This window comes from Chiroxiphia lanceolata, chromosome 9 (genome assembly GCF_009829145.1).
Source record: "Chiroxiphia lanceolata isolate bChiLan1 chromosome 9, bChiLan1.pri, whole genome shotgun sequence".
Lineage (NCBI taxonomy): Eukaryota > Metazoa > Chordata > Aves > Passeriformes > Pipridae > Chiroxiphia > Chiroxiphia lanceolata.
The window spans coordinates 15,992,240-16,019,144 of NC_045645.1; the positions used below are offsets into that span (position 1 = coordinate 15,992,240).

Here is a 26,905-nt window from a genome sequence, read left to right on the forward strand (position 1 = left end):
TGAAGAAAACCTGATGATGATCAGAAGTGTAACAGAGGTAAAGCATCCTTCAAATCCAGGAGCTCCAGTTCAGCCAAAGGTCAGAAAAATGGGAGCTAGTCCTCTTTCTTTTGTTATGTCTTTAGCTCTCTGTTTTCTCATCAGTATGTGGGGACAGCTGTCAATATCTTCTCTAGAGAGAACTAGTTGGCCCAAATTCTCCCCTGATGTAATTGCACTGCTTTCATTGTAATTATACCAGAATGTGGCTCCTCTTTATTGGGAACAAGAAAAGAGCTCATGAGATTAAACAAACTTTCAGTGTTTTCCTTCTGATTAAAGCAACTTTTAGTATTTAGAAAATGCTGCAGGGTTAAGAAATCACTATTCTTCACCCTGCTCTGAAGTTTTGCTTCTCCTTCCCAGAGTCAGCCCATAGCATCCATGCAATTTATTTTAAAAGTCTGTATTTCCAGCTTACTGCTATTATTTAAACATCTGGTGCAATTAAAATTTATATTTCAAAAACTAATCTTGGGGGAGAGGGTTTAAAACGTAAAGCTAGAGAAAAGCAAACTACGGAAAGTGATACATTCTGACAGAAACTTCAAGCAGATAAGAAGCACTAGAGCTGTCAAATCATTCATTTTGGATTTGAGCTGAAGCAAATCACAGAAGCAGTTTTTCAGTGCTTCGTCTGAAAGCAATTTAGCTTTTCTGTGTTAGCAGATTATGCTGTTTTCAACAGTTGTTGGAGAGATGACTGATGAAAAGCATTTTCACTGTGGGTGTGTTTCCAAGTATAGACAGAGCTCTGGCACTCAAACCCTGCGTTTGTTGCCCTGATCTCTCCTGAAGCTGAGGGTAAGTGGTCTGCCAAGCTCTGTGCAGACCATCTCCTCAGGCCCAGCTTCAATGCCACTCTTGGGACCCCAGACCTGAGAGTATGGAATGGGTTTGAGTTTTTTCAGGGTGCATCCTCAAATTACGAAGGGATTAGAGACAAAAAAAATAAAGAAACAAAACTGAGCAGGAATCAGTAGCAGGTGGGGGCTGTATTCTGGCAGGTGCTATGTTGGTGCTGAGTAAGGACTACAGGATTAGGCATCTTGAACCTGGGTCACACTTGAGATTCAGCCCATGGCTACAGGAACAGAGGATAACTGCAACATAAGCACTGGCAGTGTGATCTGTTCCTGTGTCTCAGTTTGGAAGCTGGTCTGTGATACTTTTAACTCGGGTGTAAATCAAATCCTGCTCTTGGTTCTGTTGTAGTGTAAGTACTGCAAGGTAACGCTCAGTAGCAGCAATAACACTTGTAGAATTTTTAAGTTATGAATGACTAAAACAGGCCAATTGACACTAAAGCAGGTATCTTAAGTTTGTAGTAATGACATTTCTCATGTGACCTATCCCACATTCTTCTGGAGTCAGTGAAAAAGAAGCAACAACAAAATCAAAGGATGTCAAAAACTTGCAGTCAAACAAGTGGTTGAATCCAGTTGCTGTTGTTTACCGTTTTAGTAAAATAAACATCCCAAAATTACTTCAGATTTCACCTGCTTAGAAGGTCTTAAAGAAAATAATGCAGAAATTCACAAATAAATTACAGTTTTCTGCAGAGAGCAGAATTTTTCCACTAGAGCAAAGGTATTTGGAGTTCCAATTGTGTGTTTGACAGTAAACATATTTTTGGGCCTTCTTCCACCAGAAGCTCACATACCAGAACTGCACTAAGCCTCCATCCCCAAACCCACCAGCTATAATTATCCATGGACCATATTTCCTACTGCAGTATCAGTGACCTTGCCTGTAATTATTCTTCACAGGGGAAGCTTAGCTCAGTCCTCCAACTCCTGCAGCAACTCTGAACAAAAATAACCCAAAAGTCCACAACAGGAAACGTTAACAATAGCAGGATTACGGGCCACCGTATCACCATAAAATAAACGAGAAACTGAGAGGGAGTTCAAGGAAAAGCAGCACCATGATTAGGTAAGGGGAGGGACTGACTTATGAGAAAAGATTAAATGAGCTAAGCGATGACGGAAGGGTGAAAGGAACAACTGCCTCCAAATGACTGAAAGAAGAAACCATCCAGGACAGGGAGGGATTCTTTAAGCTGCAGCCAGGAGTTAAGAGTAATGGAAAGAAACCAATAAAATGAACACAGCAGTCACCATAACTATTTCTTTAGCTCAAAAAAAAAGAAACCCAGTGCTTTTATCCATGTGGAAACCTTGCTTATTTGTCCTATTTTATTCTTTAGGCATATCCCACAAAGCACGGGGCTAACACTTAAAATTACATAATGGTGCCATATCGCTGAAATATTTTAGGTTGGCAGCTCTGGAGGACTGTAACGGAGCTATGCTGACAGCCTCTTCCAGCTCCTGGCAGACTCAGACCCTCACTTCTTCAGGTGCCTCAGAAAGCCTCGAGGTTTCAGCTGAGAAAAGCAGCTCTGCACAGCAAAGCACTTAAGCAAACACTTTAGGAAAACGATGAGCTGAACTCCCACAGATAGAAATCACATCCACGATTCCCAAATGAGGAACCTGAGTCTGCCCTCAGCCGTCCCTGAAGCAAATGGGTCAGAAAGTACATGAAGTCAGAATTACCCACAGTTATCCCTGGCAGACCTTCGGTTCACATCCCAACCCAGTTAATATTTTTGCAGCAAAACAGCTGTGATGCCTCATGTTGTGTTTGTTTTCATTAACTCCTCCCCCGTGGGCTTATGTATTTGTATTTTCTTGTTTACATACTTGAACTGTCCCTAAGGGGATACACACGCTACCCCTAAGGTTAGGGGCAAGTTACTGGAGGGCAAGTACCTCCCTCTGATGCAGAATTTGTCCTGTCTCTTCGTTGTGCCAGAGATGTAAATCTTTCTGGAAATGTTGGACAAAAGTCTCTTTAAACATGTGGTTTCTTTCAGCAGCAGTTTTCAGACTGTGCTTTTTGAATTGCTGGGCCAGAAGTTTGTGTTTCTAATTGTCACTCTCTGAGACACTTTTCCATTGTTAATGCAATCCCGGGCGCTTTACAGCCTGGTGTCTTTATAGTCGTTCCACGGCCCTGTGTGTTGAGGTCGAGATCTTTCCATCACAATTTCTGCTGTCACCGGCCCGACGCGGCGCGAAGCCGCCCGCGCGCGCGGGGACGGCGACTCGCGGCTCCCTCCCCGCGCCCGGCGCTGCTTCCCACGGCACCACCCCCGGCCCAGCCTGTCCGTGCCAACGCTCCCCCGCCCGGGGATGCCGCGGGCGCTCCCCGAGGCCGTGGCTCCCGGGCAGCGTTAGCGGCGCCCCCGGGGGAGCGGGCGCGGGCGAAGTGCGACCGTCCCGCCCGCGGGGGCTGCCCAGCCCGGCCCGGCCGGCGCCCCCCGGCACCGCCGCGTGCGTCAGACCGGAGACGTGGCCCCGCGGCGGCGGGGGCGGAGCGGCGGCGGGCGGAGCGCGACTGCGGGCGGGCGGCTTCTCCGCCCCGCCCGGCCCGGCCCTGCCCGCCGCGCTCAGCTCCGCACGGCGCCGCGGGATGTTCGCGCTCCCGCCCGGCCGCCGCCCGTGACCCCGCGCCCCACGCCCGGCCGCGCACCAGGTAAGTTCTGCCGCGCCCCGCTGCCCCTCCCGGGGCGCTGCGCTGCCCGCCCGGGGACGGGGAGGGGAGGGGGCCCCGGGGGCCGCGCAGGGACGGAGCCGCCCCGCGGGGCTCGACGCTGCGTCCCCGCGGGGGAAAAGAGAAGAGACCGGCCCGGCCCGCGGCTGCCAGGGCGCCGCTTTGCCCGCGGCGGCATCGGCGGTGCCGCCCCCATCCCCGGGCAGCGCCGGGGGAGCCAAACTTTATCTGGGATCGCCGCCGTCTCCTCCCCCGCGGAGGGGCGCTGGGAAGCGGTCACGGCAGCCCCACTCCCCATGCATCCCACCACATCCCTACTGGGCAGGGCCGCTCCGCTGCCGGGCGGCCCCAGGAGTGCCCCGCGGGGCGGCGGCTCGGGGCCGAGCGGGGCCGGCAAGGGGGCGGTGGCGAAGGGAAACAGTCGCCGTGGAGACGGGCGGCTCGGGGAAAGCCCTTAGCGGTATCTTCCCCGAAGAAAAGCCCCAGACCAACCCGCGTTACGGGGAGGATGCGAGCAGCGCTGTGAGGAGGCGGTCCGGCCGCGGGGACCGCGGGGGCTGCGCAGCGTCTCCGAGGGCAGAGGGTCTTGGCGGGTCCGGGAGGGGAGCGCAGCCCCGGTGGCACTGCGAGGCTCCGGTGTCCACGGCTCTGTTTGTGAAGAGATTTAAATAAATAAAAAAGTCCTGATTTTAAATCGGCTTGAAATCGGCCCTGCCTTGTCGCGGAGTGATGGGCAGTTTTGTTCATTATTCACGAAATGCGGTTTGTCCAGTTCACTGGAAAGAGTTGACCAAGCAAAATGAGAGGCTTATGAAAGACCGCTGAATGTATCCTGCCAGTATTTCATGAGGATGAAAGTGTTTAAAAATGAGGAATTTTGTTGCTCAGATAAGAATGTTAGTTACGGCTTGGCTTTTTAATTTTCTTTACTCTTGGAATAACTACTTCCAATTAGGAGAGACTCAGTATTATAAGCACCACTATTTGAAGACTCCCATGTACATGTTTCCTCCCACAGAGCACTGTAGGCTTGAATGATGGTGTAAAAGATTGGACAGGCAGAAAGAAAGGTGCTTTGCAAGATAGTTAAGAAAAACATGGCAAAATTGGAAATAATAATAAAAAAATCTCCCTTCCCAATTCAGCTAAGTATATTTCCTCTCTCCCCCCTGGCTATATTAGACCTGCTTTTACTTTTCTTTTTGGCATGATGAAAGCAGTCAGGAGGGTAGCTCTCACTCCCCTGGGTTCACTCTTCGCCTGGAAAAACCTGTTTTCTCCTGTGGTGCAGATCAGCATGGAGAGCTGGGCTGAGCACAGTTCCGAATTGATCCCTAATTTTAACCTGGCCTTGAATTCCTGCTGTCTCACAAGTGCCTGTGTCCCAGGGCTGCCAGCAAGGCGCAGCAGCCTGGTGCTGAGCACCTGTGGTTTCTGAATCATTTCCTTTTCCAGTTGCTTTATGAGTTTGCTAAATTTGTGGCAGCCGTGATGCTGTTTTCTTCCACTCTGAATACTAACAGGCCCTGCTAGAGGTTTTACCATAATATAACTTTGTGTGCTTTATTTGTTATTATTTACTCTTGTACACATTTTTAGAAAGAAGCTTTCTGACGGAAAGCCTAAAAATCTAGTTGCTTTGTACGCCCAGTATTGGAAAAGGCTAGTGCTGGTTTTCAGCAAAAAACAAAACCAGAGGCTGCTGAATTCTTCTCACAAGTTCCTTGCCTTGGTGCTTGGTGCTGTCTTGCAGTCAGTTCCTGTACCAGTTCAAGCTGATTTCCTGAGGCAGCCTCATCCCACCTCGGCATCTGCTTTTGAGGTCCACAATAAGGAGCTCCAACCAAGGAGGGAGATATCCAGGCTTGGCAGTACCGAGGGTTAAACAATACTCAGGTGGTCTTAGCGCCAGAGTGACAACACAGTGAGACCCAAAATAATGAACTGGGTCAGAGTGCTGGGAGGAGCAGTTCCCCTGATTGTCTGTTGACCTCAGTTGCAACTGGTTGAAGTGGCCCCTATTCACCGTCAGAAAGGCACTTCCCAGCCCAAGGCTTTTTGAGCACTGCGGGAAGTAAAAAAAAAAATTCTATTACCACCCAAACAATTCACAATAACAGGAGCTAGAGTTTAATTTTATAGTTTTTTCCTCTTGGAGAAAATTTATTGAAAAGATGCTGTCCTCATTGTCACAGAGTTGTGAAGGTCAGGGGAGAGGCTATATAATAAAGAAAACACTGAAAATTAAACAATTGACCTCAGAAGAAAAAAAAACAACCTCAAAATGCTTTAAAACTTTACTTTAATAAAGCAAAGAAGCCATTCTCCTTCCAAAATGACTTGTCAGAAGAATCTTAACAAGTGTTGGATTTCAAATGCTCAACATAATGGAAACTTTCCTCTCTTCTTCATCCTTTAGCTGTTTGCCCACGGATTTTGTGCAACAAAACTCTGATGCAAATTCAAGCAATAGCGCAATGACTTTTGTTGGGGTTTGTGTTTCTAGGATCTCTTTTCCACTAGGAAGAGACTAGGTTTGATTCAGCCTCTTAGCCATGTGTGAGTATGCTGTTGGTTCCATTGCTTTCATTCATAACACAGGGCAGTCCCATCCTCAGGCAGGCAAAGTGTCTTAGAGCTGTCTTTAAACCTGGCAGACCCTGGATCAGCTTTCCTGCACTGTATTCTTTTTACATCTTGGTGCCTGACACAAGTAGCTAATCAGACACAGCATTAACTTTACAACCATATCATTCAGAGAATTGTAGGTTTGGACAAGGATGAGGCTTGCTTGAGAATTTTTTTCCAATATGAAGGTTGAGTACACTGTCTCCTCCTCCCATGAAGAACTGATTTACAATCTTGTGTTTGATCTGGTCAGATCTTTAAAAGGCAGGATGATGACATGCAGGTGCTTTGCGTATTTTCCATTTGTTTGGGAGAATCCTGCCTTAAGATACATTACATGTTTTTTCTTGGTTTTAAAGTAAAACAAAGGTCTCCCCTGAAGAGCAGGATGGCATGGTTCTCCATGGAAATTTGCTAACACTCCTGTTATGGCAAGTTCCACTAAATTTGAATTGGAATATGTAAAAACATTTGGTCCTGTACAGTACTATTAAAAATCCATTTTTCTCTCTGTCAAAGTAAACTTTAACTTTTCCATTGACTTCCAGGTGAGCAGAATCCAGCCTTTTATATCAGTTTCAAATCTTGGCTTAACCTATGATCTGCTGAAAATGGAGGTGGCTAGCTCACATCTCCCTGCAATGGCAGTAGTACATAGTGATTTTGTATTGATGGGAATACTAACTTCAACAAGCCAGCAATAAGACTGCTGAAGTGCTGAGAACATTTCCGATTTTATTTACTCATCACTGAAAGGAAGGTGGGAGTTTGGACTAATTGCTTGCTCTGGAGCACATGGTAAAGCAGAGCACAGGTCAAGCCCTGCCCTGAGCATGCAGCAGTGTAAGATCCTGATATACTTGTGATTTACAGCAGAATGCAACAGCTCAGAAGTGCAGGTTGCTGTCAGCAGGCAGACTGGGTGCTCTGAGCAGGGACCATTAGAGATCTCATTTTCCAGTTGACGTGAATGTTTGATGAGCTGTCTCAGAGCTAGATAGTTTTCACCAGTGTTCACAGACAGTATTCTCGGAAAAACCCTTTGTTAAGTGTAATGTGATTAAAAAGAGTATTTGTTCTTTGCAGTCATTTACCCATGATCACATCATTTCAAAGATCTATACACCTGCGTTGTCAGAATCCCCCCCCAGCAACTGCTTTGATCTCACAAAGTTTAGGCTTGATGGAAACAGCCTTTCTTTCTGTTTTATTATGCATCAACAGACTCTTTGGTGGAACAAGGTTAGAGCTAATCCCTCTTTGGTGGTCCATGGCTGGACACTGTCCCGAACAAGTCCAGTACAGAATTTAGTTAGGTAGTTCTGGTTTTCCAGTCTATGATCTTTAAAAGTCATCTTATATGAAGAGCAGTTCTGTTTCTGTATGTGTATTTCACATCCAGTTTATTTACTTGAATTTATCTACGTTAGGCTTTCTTTTTCTTTCAGGAGTATGGATGAGACCATGAGCTTTATTTTTATTGTCACGAAGGATGGTTTTGGGGGAAGAAAATCCATCAGCTGTTTCAGGCTGAGAATACCTGTATGTTTATCCAGGCACTTTGGGAGGGAGATGTGTATTATGAGGCTATCGTGAAGTTTAGAAAGCTCTTTTGTGTTGCATGCAAGTGGGAGCAGAAAAGATTCTTTATATGAAAAGTCTCGCAAATCACGAAAACAGGCATTTCTTTAATGTTTTTGGCTCAATCACTGCATAAAATGTTTTTAACTAACTTGTCAGATGGTTGAGCTGCTTAAGACTCAGAATGGAGCTTTTGTGCTTCCTGTCCCAATTAGGAATTAATTTTTAATTATATCAGCTAAACATTTTTTAATAGGAGCACTTGTATTAGCCTGAGGTGCTTGAATATTCCTTTGATGAGGAATGGCACTGATTTGTGTAATATTGTCTGTCCTATGATATTTTATGGCATTGTTTCTGTCTTCATTATCTGAGTATGTTAAACACTGGAAAATTGTGGAAAACATGGTATAACTTTGATTAAAACATGATGTGAATTTACTTTTCTCAAACATTTAGACATATTTCAGGAGTACTAAAATATCACTTATTGGATAGTTTCTCGCTCAGTGCTTTGGTTTGCTGTTAGAGGTTTACACTCGCGTTAAAACCATTTTGCAGCTCTGGAAAGAGGGCTGGCAGCTTGAGTGATAGCCCTGATAAACTAAGAATGTTACTCCCAGAGATGAAAAATGATTAGTATTGCCTTTGAAGTAGTCTTTGACATAGAAATGCATGGAGTGTACTTTAGTTTTGGACAAATAGCTCAGCAAAGCCAAATCTCCACACAGGCCCATGTGCTTGGTACGGAAAGAATTCCTCTTGATTTCACTGAGATTTTATCTGGCAGAATCTAGTCTGGAATATTTTTTTGTCTTCAGTTCAACCAAGTTGAAGTCAAAGAGCTGCTGACAATAGGAAGTCTTTTTGGTGTGTAATACAGGAAAAAGTGCTATGACTCAGTGGGAACAAACAAGAAGGTTATTGTCTGGGATTCGTTGCCAAAGCAGCACTTACTGTATATGTAGGTGAAAATTGCAGCATATATTTTGAAATGCAGTTTATTAACGGTACTTCCTCTTTATGTCCTTTATGTCTCCTCCTTGTGTCCCTTATGTCTCCTCTGAGTTCTGGATTCAGGTCTTTGGTCTTCCACTGCCACAGCAGATGGTATCAAGAGCAGAGAGCAGGGGGGATTCACTGCTGCCTCTGAATCCACTACACTCCCTCCTGGCTGTTAGGCAGAGGGGCAGTTGAAACCTAAATACACACTGGATGCTTGCACGTGTGCCTCAGTAACTCAGAGGGAAAAGAGCAGACTAGGTATTCAGTAAGTTTCTGGAAGTTACACCCTTTCCAGTTTCCTCAAGCACTAAATCCCCAGTGATTCATTGACGTCTTGCCCACGGTTGTGGTCCTGCGGAGCTGGGGCTCTGGGGAAGCTTGGTTGTGGCAGCTGGCATAATGGAGGGCAGTTTTCCAGTAGAGGGGTTGTGACTCTACTGGAGTTCAGGTGGCACAACCTAGCTGTCTCCTGTCAGTGCACCTGGCAATGAAACCCCGTTGCTACTCTGAGTGGCTGTCACACAGCAGACAGTCTGATCGTGGCCGTCACACAGCAGACAGTCTGATCGTGGCCAGCCTGCTTTCATCATCATCGGGGCATGTGCAGCCCTTGTGAACACTGCATGGGTTGCACAGGTTTTGCAGGACCACCAAATTATGGGTACTAGAATAATGTCTTCTGTGAGCTAATTGTATTTGGTCTGTTCCCCAGGCTGTAAACTAGTACCACCTGGGACATGTAATTTTGGTAATGTGTAGTATGAAATCAGATTAACTTCAGTGGCTTCGCAGGGAAGTTTTGACATGGTATCAATTCAGCCACTGCAGAAAACTGGAAAAAAACAGCATGTTATGATTTTATAGTACTATTCATTCATATTTCCCACCAAAGGTATTAAAGAAAGTAGATACCTTTCTGTTTTGCAGCTGGAGAATGATGGCATGGCTGGTTGATGTGGCGTGCACAGGCTGTCCATGTCCCAGTGGACTCCTGACTCACGCTCTGTTGTTCCTCTAGGTCACATTTCCTCACCAGCTTCAGCCTCAAGGAGATGAATTTGTTTGAAAATACAGTAAACACATAGACTTTTAAAAATAACTGCTTGGATGAAAATGGTTTGTTTTTAATGTTGTTCCAGTTCCTTAACATGGGATTTATGTTTAGGCAACAGCATCATTTGTTTGTATTTCTTACTTCAGAATGATGGTATTTCTTCCTATGAAAATCTTGAGTGCAGTCAACAGAACAAGAAGTAAGCCATCATGTTTGAAATAGAGGCAACAGGAGCCAATGTTGAAAGTAGTTTTTCCAGGCAAAAAATTTTTACCTTTTTTTAAATTAAATTTTATATTGCAGGAAACTACCAAAGGCAATAAAGCCTAGCAGGGAAATTGGTCTCCTGAAATGCTTCAAATGCAGGGAGAAGTCAGTAGCAGAGGTATTATTGTATGTTACATGGGAACTGACCAAGCACCTACGCTTACCAAAATGCTGGGCATTTTGGCCAGTACAACCATATAGCAAGATAATTACCAAAACTGAATGTCAGGGTAGTTCAGAAGTTATTTCACTGCGTGTACAATGTGTGTGAGAATACACAGATAAGGAAGGAACATCAACCTCTTGGGAATTAGGAGTTACTAATTCCAGCTCTTATCATCGTGTTTCCCCCTTAGTCTAATCTCAGTTTCCCAGACCTGGTGTCTTGTCCCTGGGTCCACTTTTAGTCCTCTTCTGGTTAGGTGATGAAGTGAAGCAGGTTTGCTGTCTGTCATCTATAGTGCCAGCATGGGCAGTGCCAGGAACTGTGAGGGGCTCCTGGACATATGCTGAAGATGAAGTGTTCAGCTGCTAAGATCAAAGGACAGATGCAAACCCACAGTTTCCAAAGGTTTATAAATTATCCAGCTATAGGCAGCTGTTCACACAGCAGTAAAAACTGCATTCCTGGTACACAGGCCAAATTTTGGGGCATGGGGGACCTGGGAAGTTTTAAATAAAGAGACCACAAGTTTTGTAGTGTGGACATCCAGTGTTGTTCCCCTAATCTTGTTTCTAGAGTGGTTTGAACAATTGCTGGCTAGATCTTTGTTCAAATTTTGTTTTAAAATTACACAGGTTTTTCCTTATGGTCATTTTGGGGACCCAGTCACACCTAAATTTGGTAAAGATATAATCAACAGAATATATGACTGATGATAGTAGCACCAAGCCATTTTCATGCCAGGCTGTGCCTATCAGCTCTGACTAGAGGAGACTGTGGCCCTAAGCTCTGGGGCTCTGTACTGACCAGTGATTTTGTTTAAATAGTCTATTTGAGAATACATTACCACAAACCTGACTGCAAAAATCCCTCACCCCTGCATATTTACCTATCTCAGTGTGCAGTTCCAAATCAGGTAAAATAGGAATGGAAAATTCTGTGTTTCAGTGCAGCCTCAGGCCCCGTGCCGAGAAGCACTCTAGCTTGATTTCACCTCCTGGCCCATGACAGCCGAGGCCAAACAGCACAGAACACTTGAAAGGTAACTTCATGGTATTTGTGCAGAGTAACAAATGTTCACAACCAAGGACAGTGGGCTGTGGTGTTCAGGGTGTGCAGTGCCATGTCCTGTGTAAAACAAAACCCACTGGCATGCAGCCCCTGCGTATGTGGCCGCAGTACTTGGGCTCTTCTGAGTCCCTGCTGCCAGGTCACAGGTTAGTTGTATGTTAAATATGTGCTGTGCTCTGTTCCTGTAATGAAGATGAATATGCAATAAATCATGTATGGGAACCAACCCAAAGACCTTCCTGCAGTGCTATTCCCAAAAGGCATTTCATAATTTATCCTAGCATATGCAGTATGTTTAAAACAGCCAGGAGGGCAGGGTTTGCCTAGCCTTTTATCCTTTCAGTAGATCTCTGGTGTAGAAGACCAAGCAGCCCCAGTCTGAATTGGCTCTTGAGGACATTTCAGCCTTGACCCTTCCTGTTATACTCAACTGGACTGCGATTGTGGTCCTGCAGCCACCAGCCCAAAGCTCCTCATGCTAAGGGAAAGTATCTCTCCTGGTGGTGATCAGGGCTGTGTCCATACCATCTGGGGCTTGATTGGAATCTGTGTCGCTCTTGAGATGGTGGTGCTGATCCTACTGCATCTGAAGAGGATTGATCAGATGTCAGGATAATATGGTTAAATGTCAGCTGGCTAATAATTTAAACATCTTTTCTAGTCAGCTCTAGAAATATCACCAACTTTTTATGCTTCACAGTTGAAACATCGCTATTTCTCTCTCCTCCAGCTATATTCCTCCTCATTTTTCCCTCTGATGTGTAATTTATACTGATGCCTCAGAGCCTACCTCGGCCAGACCAGTACCTTCTGGATGTTAGTTGCCTGTCCAACGTTCAGGGGCCCTGATTCTGGTGCGCAGCTTTGGTTATTCCCCTAAAACAAGCAATGGATGACACTGATCGCTTCAATGCATGGTAACATGCTTGAGTAACCTTACTACTGGAAGAACAAAATAGCAGAGGGCTTGATTTCTGGTGAAAATACCTGTAGCTTGGCAAATGCAGCTCTGGGAAGTCCTGGTCTCCTGCCTGAGCACATGAAGCAGCAGTGACTCTGCTTCTCTGTGACGTGAGGATCAGCAAGGCATGGAGAGAGGCCCTTGGGCTTTGCTGGGCAAGGAGGTCATAGCTAGGGCATTGTCTGGCTGCTGTACACGGGTGATGCTGAGGGTGGTGGGAGTCTGCCTCAGTGAGGAATGAGCGCTGTGAGATGTGCTGCAGGTGAGATAAAGGCAGAGCCTCCCAGTTACTCCCTTCTGTTTTGCTCAGTGTGGTTTTTTTAATGCCATGTCTCTGCAGTCTATACCTTGAAAGCTGAGGTGGGGTGGAGTGGGAGAGGCACAGTGCTGTTCACCAGGGACGGAGCGCTCCCAACATCGTGTACCCTCTAATTCTGCTGGGGGCTGGTGCCAGTCCACACAGCTACGCTTCATAAAATGAATGAAGTTACTCTGTGAGAATCCGCTTAAAAATAGCAACTGTCACCTAGCAATAGCTCAAGCCTGGGGCCTGGAAGGTGCTAGAAACCAGAAGTGGTTTTGTTCACAGTAGTACCACAGGGACACTTCTCTGAGCATTAATGTTTTTGTTTTGTGAAGTGTCTCCCAAGATGCAAGATGAATACAGCTTGATGAGGGGGTGTTTCACCTTTCATGTCCCCAAGTGATTGCCCTCCTGGCAGAGCCGGCCCTGTCTCTGACTGGGGTCCCTTGTGCCCTGCTGCACGGCAGGGCACAGAGCCTGGGTGGACACGGAGCCGCGGTGAGCAGCTCACAGTGCCTACCTGTGCAGCGTTAAGCCAAGGCCAGGGTTTGTCCCCGGGGCTTTGCTGGCTGTGCTGTGACAGCGCTGCTGAGGAGCCCCGGCAGTGAGCAGTGCCAGCCTGGGCACACTGTGCCGTGGCGGGGCAGGGCCGGGCCCTTGGGCCGCTGTCGCTGGTGGCTGTGGGGCTGTTGGCACAGAGGCCCTGCTGACACAGCGCTGGCCCAGCCCTGCCGCTCGGCCCCTCTGGCACCAGCGCTGCAAAGGCGGTCCCTGCCCAGAAACCCCCCGGGCTCTGCGCCCGAGCACCCTCCGAGCTCCCACTGGGCAGGAAGCTCATGAATTGATTTCCTTTGTATTCTGCAGTGCACATCATGTGGATTGCCTGGTGCCTCGTTTTTCTCTTCAGCTGCACTGGCAAGAGCCGTCATTACTTCTGAGCTGTCCCCACTGCTTTCCTTTATTCCCCCTGATGTAAACCAATCGCTGAGAAGCTGCTTTGCTCCACAGTGCAGCCGTTTCACAATCATCCCTTGACTCGATCTCTTGATTTATTGTCTAATTTTTTTCCAATACTTTTCTCTTTCACTTGGATCTATTTATTCTCCTTAGCTCTTTTAGGTCACGTTAATTTGTTGTCTCACTCCTAATTGTCCATGCATTAGGTGCTTCCTACAGGATAGGTTTTCTGATGGAATAGGTATCACACTTGCACCTGGATTCAAATAGTTCATCTTATTATGACATATTCATTTTCACTCACCAAGTTTTCTACATTTCATAGAAATTTTAAAATTACAGTAAAAAACCCTACTAATTTCTCTCCTCTCAGATTTTTTTGTTTGGGGGTTTTGTTGGGGGTTTTTTTGTTATTGTTTTGGTGGGGTTTTGATCTGGCTCTTTTCTGCAGCGTTGCTTAACAGCCAGTTCAACTGTTTTTTAATCCAAGTTCCTTTTTTATTTCCTTCTGGTAGCTGAATACCAGATGATTTATCTCATGTACGGTTTTGTTTCCTCTAGAGACTGAGAATTATTAGAAATGCAAGAGGAAAAAAAAATGTTCTGATTTTAGTTGGAAAAAAAATCCAATATTTAGAACTCTAGTAAAGATGGTTAGAATAATATTTAACAATAAGTCAGACTCCACATTTCATCTACAATGTATTGTGCAATTAAATAACATTTTGAATGTGACTGAACTGAAATTAGTAATGCTGTCTTAGTTTTCATCAGCTGAAATGTTGAGCTCCTTGTCTTCTATCTCCTTGTTACAAGAAGAGATAAGAAACTACAGTAGATGGTGTGCTGTCCCAGAGATTGCTGTGACTTGGACTGCAGTGTGACTTTTTAGCAGCCCTGTTTTGGTTTGCTGATATTGATGATTGACTGAACCACTTTATTTCATGCAGACCAGGTTTGTGCATGATTATAAATGAGCGTGGCAGTGATGCAGCTTTGGGTGTAGCAGTGAGGAAGAGCCGAACTCTGGACATGGCCGGGAGGGATTTTTCAGGATTGCTCTGAGCTACGTGGACCTACTGTGTCTTTTCTGAGGCCTCAGAGATACTGCTAATAGATGTCCTTTCAGTCACTGGACAGGCCAGAATGGAAAAGAAGCTAGAAGGAAGTGGGAGACAAATGAAAAGTGATTTGGTGTCATTTCGTTCTGCATGCAGATGCTAGCAATGCTGGTAGGCCTAGACTGCTCTGCACTGCTTTCCAGCATTTTCTCTTGACTGTTAGTGCAGCAAGTGAAGCAATAGGGTTCCTCCAGTGAGTGCTGGGAAATGGTTGTCCTACTTCTTCACATCCAATTTCTATTTAAAGCTTCTCGTGAATGTCTTTTTTCCCTGAAGCTAAAAAATATCATCTGTCATTAGACATTGTTGGTTTATTTACTGTTATTATGTGCAGTACTATTGCCATCATTCAGTAACGTTTGTTTTCTTTCTTTAACAGTAGAGGAAGACATTAGTGGCAGAGAGATTTTGATGTTTGGTGTTGAACTGCAAACCTTCTACCGTCAGAGATAGGTTTTCTAGGATAGATGCAGCTCTCCCTCTGCTTGGCCCATTAATCAGGGTAATAGTATGTGCACTCTACTTATGAGGAGTCACATTATGCAGGGAATCAGGGCAGCATGTGTTTGTGCTACCAAAAACTATCTGCCTTCATCTAAATTCCCCACATATCACTTAGAAGAAATAAAGCAAATATATAATACAACAAAGACCCCTAAAAATACATAATAAAACCTATAAGAAAACAACAGCCAAAATAATTTTTTGGTCTTTAAAGCTGTCCCTGGACAGTAATTTGTAAGATAGTTTCCAGTCCCATCTGCTGTCAGGCGCTGCCCCTGTTTCAGTCTTGCCGACTTTCCTAACACTATGGCTCAGATCCACAGCTGCTTAGATGTCTAACCAGCAAGGCCTGGGTCTCCACGTGTTTTGGTGCATGTGAGCACTTGTGTTTTCTCAAGAATCTCCACTCTAACAAAACAAAATTTTGTCTTTACCTGACACTCAAATTGTTTATACTTTTGAAAAAAATCTTACAAATAGGATGTCTAGAGGCTGTGGCAGCAGAATACAAAAGAGCACTCAAAAGCCATTATTGCAGGGGTGGGAAGAAAGTGTTGTGATTTTAAAGCAATCTGTTGATAGGTATTCTTGGGTGTACTGATGGCATTCCAGTCAGCCAGCTGGCCTCAAAACCTGAGCCAAGTGATATATGTGTTACAAAACTTTGAGCAGGACTGTTGCATGGCAGCTGCTTAGGTAACATTTGTATTAGTGTATTCCTTTGACAATTTTCTAAGTTTTTCAATACTTGATAGAAAAAAAGAAATTTAAAGCTTACCAGCAGCTATTCAGTCACCTGCATTTTATATGGAAATAAAAAAGAGAAGAGTAGTTCCTTACTAGTGGCAGTTAAATGCATACAGGAATGGAAGAGAGATCATGCGTGATGTTCTTCAGCTCATGTGCCACTGGGAGCTGCCAGCAGAAGTTCAGCTGGGCATGTACTTAAAGCTGCATGAGGCACCTCTAATTTATGGGATCCATTTTTTCCACCACTATTTCTAAAAGAAAAATGAAAGGCAACAAAGATTTGTCCCAGCAGCTACCCCAGCTGTTCTCTGCTGTAGAGGTATATCTTCCCTAATACCTCTGCTAACATTTGCAAGACAAGCGCACAAAAAGCAGAATTGTGGCTCCTGGCTGCCTGCCATTTGATAACGAATGCTGCATTCCTCTGCCAGCACTGCAGCAATTCAGGCCTGTTGGCATGGATGCTGCCAAGCCCCTGACCTGGCCATGTGAAGTCAGGCCTGCATTGCCATCCTTTTCACTGATGGTCTGTTAATTTGGAGGTGCTGTGGAGGACTGCCTGCTTTCCTCTTGAGGATTGCCAGTCGTGCAAGAGGTGTGTGCAATTCCATCTGGCATTGTAGCATGCATCCTGGGGACAGCTTTTAGAAGGGCAGGAGGCTGAGAAATATTCTCCTGTCTGACCAAGCAGTGCTTAAAGCAATACGAGAGGGTTGCAAGAGGAGAGGGGGGTAAGGAATAAAGGTTTTTATGCTGCTCACTCAGAGAGCTGCAAACCCAACCTTGATATTTCCCCAGGATATTTACAGATATCACCTTATGCCTTTGGGGACTGCAGTATCTCTGGAGGATCAGCTGGGCAAGAAGAGACACAGCAGTACCTGAGAAGGTGCCAAGTGCATCCTTCCACACGAGTATGGCCAGTGTAGTGGTGGTCAATTATTAATTCTTAGGATGGCTGTATGCTTGAGATGAATTGCAGCCATTAGGGCTTGAATCCTTCCCTTCCCAATCCCTGGCTTTGAATGAACTGAATCCTCTAAGTCCCTCAGCAGTGTATCAGCAAATGTGTGCTTATCACTAAGCATGTGCATGGATGGATGTCATCAAACCAACATTAATGGGTCCCAGTGTGCAGCTGAATCAGGATTATAGACTTCTAATATTACTGTGATATGAAGTGATTGTGGTGGGCATTTATGATGTTAGTTAATGGACAAATTTTGTAAATTGCCCTTGGGAGTATTTTTGTTACATTTCCATGTGAATTTATCTTTCCACTGTAACTTCCTAGGGAGTTTCAGTACTAGTTTGATCTCAGGGATTCAGTTACACAATATGCTGTAGGCTTTAAAATCAGTTGCTTTGCCTGTACATGCTCATGTGCTAGCTGATTTTTCAGAGGAGGTGATGATGCAAGCCTAGACATCTGAGGCAAAGATAAAGCCCTTGATCTGCCTGTATTTTGGTTACCTAAAGCACTTTAGCAACCTGCACTCAAAACACAGTAGATTTAAAATTGTAGTGAGTATGCCGAAAAATATTCCAAAACCTCCTTGAAACCACTATGAATAAAACGGAAGTGAATGAAACATGATAGCTAAAAGGGCCTGTGAAATTTGAGTGCAGGACAAGCACTTCAGCCAGACCTTTCAGATTAAGGCTAATGTGTACAAAGCTGAACATCTCTATCTACAGAATGGGCTGATTTTCAGGGATGCAGAAGGCCTGACCCATGAGAGATGGCCGAGTCAATGCAGAGAAGGAATTGCCTGCCTGCATAGACAGAAGCCCAGTCCTCTCCCTTCCTCACAGGAGCTGCACAGGGGCAGCATGAGCTCTTCTGAAGTGGGGTGTCCAGGGGACTGCTTGGGCGGTAGCTGGAAACTTTTGTGCCAGCTCCTGGGACTTTCATTTACAGAGGGGTTTTTTTCAAACCTCAGAGAGTACTTGCTCTCACAGCATGAGGGGTACGAGCTGCAGGAGACTGAGCGCTGGCCTTGCTCTTTTGCAGGACGATGATTCCTGTGACCGAGTTCCGTCAGTTCTCGGAGCAGCAGCCGGCGTTCAGGGTGCTGAAGCCCTGGTGGGATGTGTTCACGGACTATCTCTCTGTCGCCATGCTGATGATCGGTGTGTTTGGGTGCACATTACAGGTAAATCCAACGGGACAGAGGCGTGGCGGGTGCTCAGCAGTGGTGAAAGAACACCACGAATGAGGAAGGACCTTGAAAGGATGGTTTCCCATCTTGTTTGATCTCTTGGGTTCACCATGAACAAAGCAAAAATTTGCTGGTCTCAGGATTAAAGCTGTTTAGGTAGCAACCTCAAATAACACAGACCAGACTTTTAGCAGCTGTAAATCAGCTGAACTGCACTAGAGCGAATGGAGCCGCGCCAGCTAAGATAAGAGCTGTTGGTTGGACTGGTGCCTAGATCAGTGTTTTCACCACAATTTGGCATAACAAAGCATGGTCAACTTAAGTTCTTATTTGTTACCATTTTGCTGTTTGAAAAAAGTAATTTTGTAATTTCTATTTTTCTTTATTTGACAAATGTCAATATTCTTTCTGTCCTTATGCTTTGAAGCCTAAGAATTGAAATGAATGTGCTTATTTTGTTAACACCACTCACTGCTGATATTATATCTCTTCCATCCCAAAACATCGCTGAGGATGCTTATAAGTAAACAATTGACATTACTGTCAATCACTGTTAGTTACGTTTTGCTAAAGAGCCAAAAGCAGAAAAGAAATTAAAAGCACTTTTTGGGATGACTCCACAAAAATATAAAGTTACAAACTGGTTCAAACATGGATCTAACATTTCTTGGCATGACTTTGAAATGGAACTAAAGGGACACATTGACAGAGCTCTTATTTCAGAGGAATTTGCTTACTTACATGGTCCAGGATTTTTCACATGAAATCAACTGTAGTTTTGCCTGTATTCTCCATTCACAAGTATTTTCAGTTTAAAGATACAATGTTCATGTTTAAAAATCTCTTTATATAGGGCTGAGTTTTGCATTCACTGCTACTACATGAAGTAAATCATCTGTTATTTTTAACGTTACCTGCTTGATTGGATAAAGCATACTGGAAAATAGCGTGTGGAAACACTGAAATAATAGAGTTTTTTTATTTCAACTTATTGCCAGATCCACGAATCCAAGGTATAAGTAAGAGTGTGTATCAAAATAGTGTATACAGACAAACTACAGGAGTTTTTGATGTGTCAACAGTTACAGCACTGATATTGTTTAAAACGCATGTGATCTTATCTCAGCATCTCTCTGCACCAGGGTGGATCCTCAAGGAGGATCTGATTTTGGTAGCTCTTGTTGCATACCCTATATTTAGTGCTTTCAACAACCACGATGTCAAAGAATATACTACACACACATTGTTAGTTTGGGCCAATCCCAGTTAATCATTCAAGGCAAGAAACAGAGCTTGTTATCACATGGATTAGCATTGTAAATTCAGACCTATGGAAAGCCTTGCATTGAACTCAGATATCCCAAATGACACCAAAGGTGTTTGGTCCCATAAGGCACTCTGACCTCCATTTGTCAACATGGATGACCAGCCCAAATTAGGAGATTTGCCCTTTTTTTTGTTTATAGACAGACTTAAGGACAGAGCTACATTTTTCCCCCCAGGTGTGTAGTCCATCGTACAAAAGTCCCCCATAGAGAAGAATTTTTTACAAGGGCATATAGTGTTAGGACAAGAGGTAATGGCTATTAACTGAAAGAGGGTAGGTTTAGATTAGATATTAGGAAGAAATTCTTCATTGTGAGGGTGTTGAGGCACTGGAACAGGTTAAAGTTCCCAGAGAAGTTGAGGATACCCCATTCCTGGGAAGTCTCCAAGGCCGGGTTGGATGGGGCTTTGAGCAGCCCAGTTGAGTGGAAGGTGTCCCTGCCCATGGTGGGGGGTTGGAACTAGATGATCTTTACGTTCCCTTCCAACCCAGATCATTCTCTGATTCTCTGAGGTCTCTATTGTATTATGTATGAGAAACTGAATAAAATTTACGTCCATGCACATACAAATGCCATCAAAGAATTATCCCTACCTGTCTTTATTAAGACTGAAGTTCAGTAATTGTCCAGCATAGATATGCCCACATTATCCCCTTGTCAGCCATATTTTGGTATGATAAGACATCACCATGTGAGAGCATGGCCATGTGAATACAGTTGTGCTGCTTTCAAGCCTAAGCTGTCTCGGAACATCGTGTAGCCAGGGTGGATACACGTGGCAATAACAGTCTGTCTCTGGGCAGAGCAATGCAGGAGATCTCTGGTCTTTTCTGGAATCATTACCCACACTTGTCCTTTTTCTGGATTATCTCAATGCACTCTTATTCAAATTATGGAAAACTAACCGTAGATAAAAAGGGGTGACCTAGTTCTTGGCATATGGAACAAGAGTCTTGTTGGAAATAATAATAATAATAGCACAGCCTGTGGGGCCAAGTAGCAGACTGTGGGGAGGAATGCCTGACAGCTGGAGGAACTCCAAGGACAGCTACCCATTGGTGCTGCCATCATTGTTTGTACATCAGTTCAAAAGATACCTTTTTATGTGTTTCAGGTCATGCAAGACAAGATAATATGCCTTCCAAAGCGCCTACAGCCTTGCCAGAACCAATCTAATAGTTCAAATGCGTTTAACACAATCCCAGATACAACCCCTCTTCCACCACTGAAGCCATCCACCCCTCCAGCTACAGTAGAAATGAAAGGACTGAAGACCGATTTGGACCTTCAACAATACAGCTTTATAAATCAGGTGTGTTATGAACGGGCTCTGCACTGGTATGCCAAGTACTTCCCTTACCTTGTCCTTATACACACACTGGTCTTCATGCTGTGTAGTAACTTCTGGTTCAAATTCCCTGGATCAAGCTCCAAAATTGAACACTTCATTTCAATACTTGGGAAATGTTTTGATTCTCCCTGGACAACAAGAGCTTTATCTGAAGTGTCGGGGGAAGACTCTGAAGAGAAAGATAACAGGAAGAACAACATAAACAAGTCTAATACTACTCAGCCAAGCACTGAAGGCACTTTGGTCAAGACACAGTCTTTAAAATCAATCCCTGAGAAGTTAGTTGTGGATAAGGGAACACCTGGGGCATTAGATAAGAAAGAAGGTGAACAGGCCAAAGCACTGTTTGAAAAGGTGAAGAAATTTAGACTGCATGTTGAGGAGGGTGATATACTCTATGTCATGTACGTTCGCCAGACTGTGCTTAAGGTAATTAAATTCCTTATTATTATTGCTTACAACACAGCACTTGTCTCAGAAGTTAATTTTACAGTAGTCTGTAATGTTGATATTGAAGACATGACAGGATACAAGAATTTTTGCTGTAATCACACGATGGCACATCTGTTCTCTAAACTTTCTTACTGCTACCTGTGCTTTGTAAGCATTTATGGCCTCACATGCCTTTATACACTATACTGGTTGTTCTACCGTTCACTGAAAGAATATTCTTTTGAATATGTTCGGCAAGAGACGGGAATTGATGATATCCCAGATGTCAAGAATGACTTTGCTTTCATGCTTCATATGATTGATCAGTATGATCCTCTCTACTCCAAGCGGTTTGCTGTCTTCCTGTCTGAAGTCAGTGAAAATAAGCTGAAACAGCTGAACCTAAACAATGAGTGGACTGCAGATAAACTGCGACAGAGACTACAGACAAACTCCCATAGCCATTTGGAGCTACAGCTTTTCATGCTTTCTGGGCTACCAGACACAGTTTTTGAAATTACTGAGCTGCAGTCATTAAAACTTGAAATAATTAATAATGTAATGATACCAGCAACCATTGCACAGCTGGACAATCTCCAGGAGCTCTCATTACACCAGTGTTCCGTGAAGATCCACAGTGCCGCCTTGGCTTTTCTGAAGGAGAATCTCAAGATCTTGAGCGTCAAGTTCGATGATATCAGAGAGCTTCCACATTGGATGTATGGCCTCAGAAATTTGGAAGAGCTCCATTTAATTGGCTCCCTAAGTCACGATATTTCCAAAAACATTACACTGGAGTCTTTTCGGGAGCTTAAAAGCCTGAAAGTTCTTTACATAAAAAGTAATTTGTCCAAAATCCCACAATCTGCAGTCGATGTTTCAAGTCACCTGCAAAAATTGTGCATCCATAATGATGGCACGAAGTTAGTGATGCTCAACAACTTGAAGAAGATGGTCAATCTGACACAGCTGGAATTGGTTCATTGTGATTTAGAGCGCATACCTCATGCAGTCTTCAGCCTCCTCAGTCTTCAGGAATTGGATCTGAAGGAAAACAACCTCAAATCCATTGAAGAAATAGTAAGTTTTCAACATCTGCGAAAATTGACAATTCTAAAGCTGTGGTACAACAGTATAACGTACATCCCAGAGCATATAAAGAAACTCACTAGTCTAGAGCGGCTTTCCTTCAGCCATAACAAAATAGAGGTTCTTCCGTCCCACCTATTCCTATGCAACAAAATCAGATACTTGGATTTGTCTTACAATGACATTCGCTTTATCCCACCTGAAATAGGAGTTCTGCAGAGTTTACAATACTTTTCCATTACTTGCAACAAAGTGGAGAGCGTGCCAGATGAACTATACTTTTGCAAAAAACTTAAGACTCTGAAAATTGGGAAAAATAACTTGTCAGTCCTTTCACCTAAAATTGGTAATTTGGTATTCCTCTCCTACTTGGATATTAAAGGCAATCACTTTGAAATCCTCCCACCTGAGCTTGGTGAGTGTAGAGCTCTGAAGCGGACTGGTTTCACTGTAGAGGACACCTTGTTTGAAACGTTGCCTTCTGATGTCAGGGAGCAAATGAAAGCTGAATGACTTCTTCTCACTCAGTTTTACAGAAATAACACTTCTACCAAATATGCTCTAGAGAATGCATACTCCGAATATGCATTTAGTTTGTCATTATTTTTTTCTTTTTCAAATCCTTTCTGTACAAACAAATATGGAGTAAGGAGTACATATATTTTTAAATAAATTTTTCTCATATTTTTTCACTGTTTTAAGATATTTTTGTTTTGCCCTGAGAACAAGGGCATCTGTAACTTAATTTTTACTGGTAAAAGTAAATGGGTTTATCTGCTGATTTTTTTTTTTTCCTTTTCCTAATCCCACCAGGGAAACTGTGTTTAAGCTGTATGCTTTGGGTTGCATAGTTAGTAATAGATGATTATATTGTCTTCCTGGTTATTGTTAATCCCTTAGGACATGGTCTTCAACAGGTGGTGCTGCAGGTGTTGAATGCCTCGTTTCTTCTTTTCTTCAGTGGCAGTAGAAGGTGTTCAGCATCTAACCAAGATCAAATCTGGGTTGACAATCCTTTTTGTATTATTACATGGTTTTCTCAGATGATCAAAGGAAATAGAAAAGGTTCTTTATATATTTTAATAGGCGTGAGGGAATGTGCAGAACTCCTTCAGAGCCTTTTGACAAGTTCAGTCTAGCTGTCCATTCATACACTGCGCTGAGCTGGAGGCACTGACTACAATTTCCTCTCTGGTGCAGGAAGAGTAAGGTCGCAGTTCACAGAGGAATCAGCACCAAAATGACTCACGCTGAAGGTTTTCCAAACAGTGCAAAGGGATGCAGCTGCCTGATTCCTACTAACTTGAATGGAAGGGGTGGAATGAACTCACTGTGTTGGAAACATCAACCCAGCAGGATGAAACACTATCTTGAAAAACCCCATCCTCCCCTAAACACCCAGTCCTGCAAGAGAGAAAGTGCCCTCTGCCCCCCTCAATTCACTTCCCTACCAGATTGCTTGGCACCTTGCAGGAATGGGATCCAGAAAAAGTGCAATCACATTTAGTTTGTAAAGCTTCTGACAAGGAAATAGTATCTGATATGCTCCTTAATTGAACTTGGATATCATAAAACCAAGCTCAGCACAGGAACATTTGCAGATTTGCAAAAATGAGATTAAATGAATATATTAACTTCTCACAAATCTCAGCCTACTCAAGGACAGTGACGAAGGCTACGTTTTCATGTTCCAGATAGTAATTAAATTGGAAATCATACAGTTGGAAGTCTGCTTTTTAAAATTATATAATAATCTCTGATGATTATGCATCAGATTGGGAACTTTATCCTCTGAAGCCATGTTCAGCTGTTTATTTAATCCAGCCATTTGATTTCTTTTAGTCAGGTTTGACAGGGATGTGCTACTTGCAAGCTAATTTAAGCTAGTCAAAAATAACCATATGATAGTAAAATATTTTGCTGGGAGGAGATATCTTCATCCTATACAACAACACGTATTTGAGTCAGATGCAGGCAGTGCATAAATATTTCACAAGAATATCTAGGAATAAGTACTTGTTTCTCTAGGAGGCAGAGGTTCTCTAAATCGCAGAGGTTGAGTTGCTGATTGTTTAAAGTTATGTAAAATAATTGACAGTTGTCAGATTGGTTGCTCTTAATGTTTTCTAATTGCCATTGCATGTCTTGAGCTACAGTTAATCTGAGTTCTTGAGCTTGGTACAAAAGCATACTGTTGTTTTAAGAGTCTGACTTAAAAAGATGGGAAGACAAACTACAATGAGAATTTCCTCATTAATCCGGGGTGTGCTGTGCAATCTGGTATGTGGGCTTGCCACAGTACCAAGTCAGACTTACTTTTTGTGCTTGGATATGTTCTGGAGAAGATCCATGTGATTAATCAAAAATGGGTCAGGCATGAAGGAATCAAATCAAGCTTTTTTAAAGGGGTTGGATTTAGTTCTGTTGGAAGACCTATAACTGATGTAGCCGTTGGAGAGCTACTCTAACTCGTGTGGAATGCACTTAATGGAACAGCGTGGCAGTATATATATTCTAAATGTATTTCACTTTGATGTAATGGGAGGGAGAGAAACGTTTCATTGCTCATATTAACCTAATTATGTAAACCAAAGTGCTGTTGTCCCTGATGAATGTAAACTGTTCAAAATGTCCAAGTAATTGGTGGAGCTGTATAATTCTCTTACTTACATTTGAAATATGGGATTACATTTAAAGTTTTTTAAAAAGTCTTTATATTCCTAGATGTAGCATTTTAAATCCTTAATTTATTTTGTGTCTAATGTTGTTTCATGTGTAGTTTGTGGTCTGTTTTCTGAATGGAAGTTATGCACACCTCATAACTGAAGGTTGGAGACTTGTTCTATGATGTTGTTGTGAATACATCACTTAGGGGATATGGGAGTTTCGTTTATTACTGATTATATTTATACCAGTGCAACCCCTCATGTGGACACAGTTACATGAGTATAAAGTGCCTTGTGCTGGCATATCTTTATTCACTTTGATAGGAATAAACTATACCGGTCTAAGCACTTTCGCACTAATAACTGTATCTTCTCCAAGGATTTGGTCTGCTGAGACAGCTTCCTCAGTCTAACAGCTCACTGCCACAAAAAAGGGGCAGTTCCCTCCTCCTCCCATGTTCCCTGTTCCTGCCAACACATTCCTGCTGCTTCTCCTGTACCTTTACAGGTCTGGTGCTGGTCTGATCCCTCCACAGGACAAATCAACTTTTTAAACCAGCAGAAAACTATACCAGTTTAAAAAAGGGACTAATTTTCTGCTGGATCAGCTCTCCAAAGGATTGGATGGACACTAGGGTGGGAGTAACAAGGAGACGGGATTCTGCAGCTGGAGTCTGGGCAAGGAGAAAGTGGGATAAGTCACTTTGGAGGTGCTAGGTCAGTTCATCATCTTGCCGAGCCGCGTGCTTGGAGAGCTGTGCTGTTGTATCTATAGCAGCATTAGGCAGCTTGGCTTTTGTGAGTAGACAACCCTCAGGCTCGCAGTGAATGATAAAATATCACATTACTGTTAATTTCTTAATGAAACAAACTCAGGTAGCTGCATTGTTGACTTTTCTAAACTTCTTACTGTCTAATCTGGGGAGTATTTTCCAAACCCATATTGCAGTATTTTAGAAACGTGTCAGCTGAGAGAAGATTGTTTCCTAATTCTGTATGACATCCAGGAAAATATGTAAAAGTGCCATATTTACTCAGTGAATCATGTACTGCTCATATGTATATTCACATACAATTCATACTAGACTTTTCTGTGACGGATAGTATTTGACTTAGAATGGATGGACATTTTGTGGATAATACTTTAGGCATGGTTTGTATATATACAAAGAGTTTATATAACTACTTACTTTAATCAGGTGCCTAACAAGTATGACAATTCCAGAATTTAAGCAAAGTGTTTTTTCACTATTGCTCAAAAATAATAAAAATCTTCCTTGGTAATGGAAGCAGAGACGACAAAGATTGCTTCAAAAGTAAGAAGACAACCTTAACAGTACATTAAGCTTGAAAAACAAATCTACTTGGTGAGATGTGCATCTCCCCCTTTGTCAGAATTAGGATGGATATTTGTGCTGACCTCATGCATCCAGCCAGCCCAACAACTTCTGCAAATTCCAATTGGAAAGCGCTCGTTCCAAGTCTCATATAATTTCTGGTACTTCAGTAATTCATGTGCTTAAGTGGTGATGAGTCCTGTAAGAATGCCAAGGAAAAACTTTGAAATTTGACCAAATGGACAAACATCTTAATTCTGTAGCAAGAATCTTAGTATGATAATAGACCTGCATAGTGTTACATTGCAATATAGTACACCCAGAAAAAAATGGAAATAAAATGCTCTTTTGTAATAACAACCATGTCAGACTGCAATGTGATTATTTGTTTGGGAAACATTTTGTTTCTGGGTTACCTAAAGATCAGACTTTGGGTTTGGTCCCTTGGGAGGGAAATCGGAAAATATGTTTGATAAAACATCGTTATACTTGACAGGATTTACAGTCGCACAGTCTCGCTTCCTGTGCACCTCCTTCCATCCCCTCACTCTGAAAGCCAGCAAAATGGCCAGGA

General features: G+C 43.5%; 1 protein-coding gene across 2 annotated transcripts; it reads left to right on the forward strand.

Annotated features, from left to right (window-relative positions):
• On the forward strand, positions 1–26,694 carry LRRC8C (leucine rich repeat containing 8 VRAC subunit C). Of its 2 annotated transcripts, none has more exons than XM_032695991.1 (3): positions 1–79; positions 17,981–18,122; positions 20,571–26,694. In XM_032695991.1, exons 2-3 carry the CDS (start codon positions 17,985–17,987, stop codon positions 22,839–22,841), a joined length of 2,409 nt encoding a protein of 802 aa, XP_032551882.1. In that variant the 5' UTR covers positions 1–79; positions 17,981–17,984; the 3' UTR covers positions 22,842–26,694. The 2 variants fall into 2 exon arrangements, with proteins under 2 accessions (XP_032551882.1, XP_032551881.1); XM_032695990.1 differs by lacking the exon at positions 1–79 and adding an exon at positions 3,547–3,582.
• The last annotated feature ends 211 nt before the right edge of the window (positions 26,695–26,905 follow it).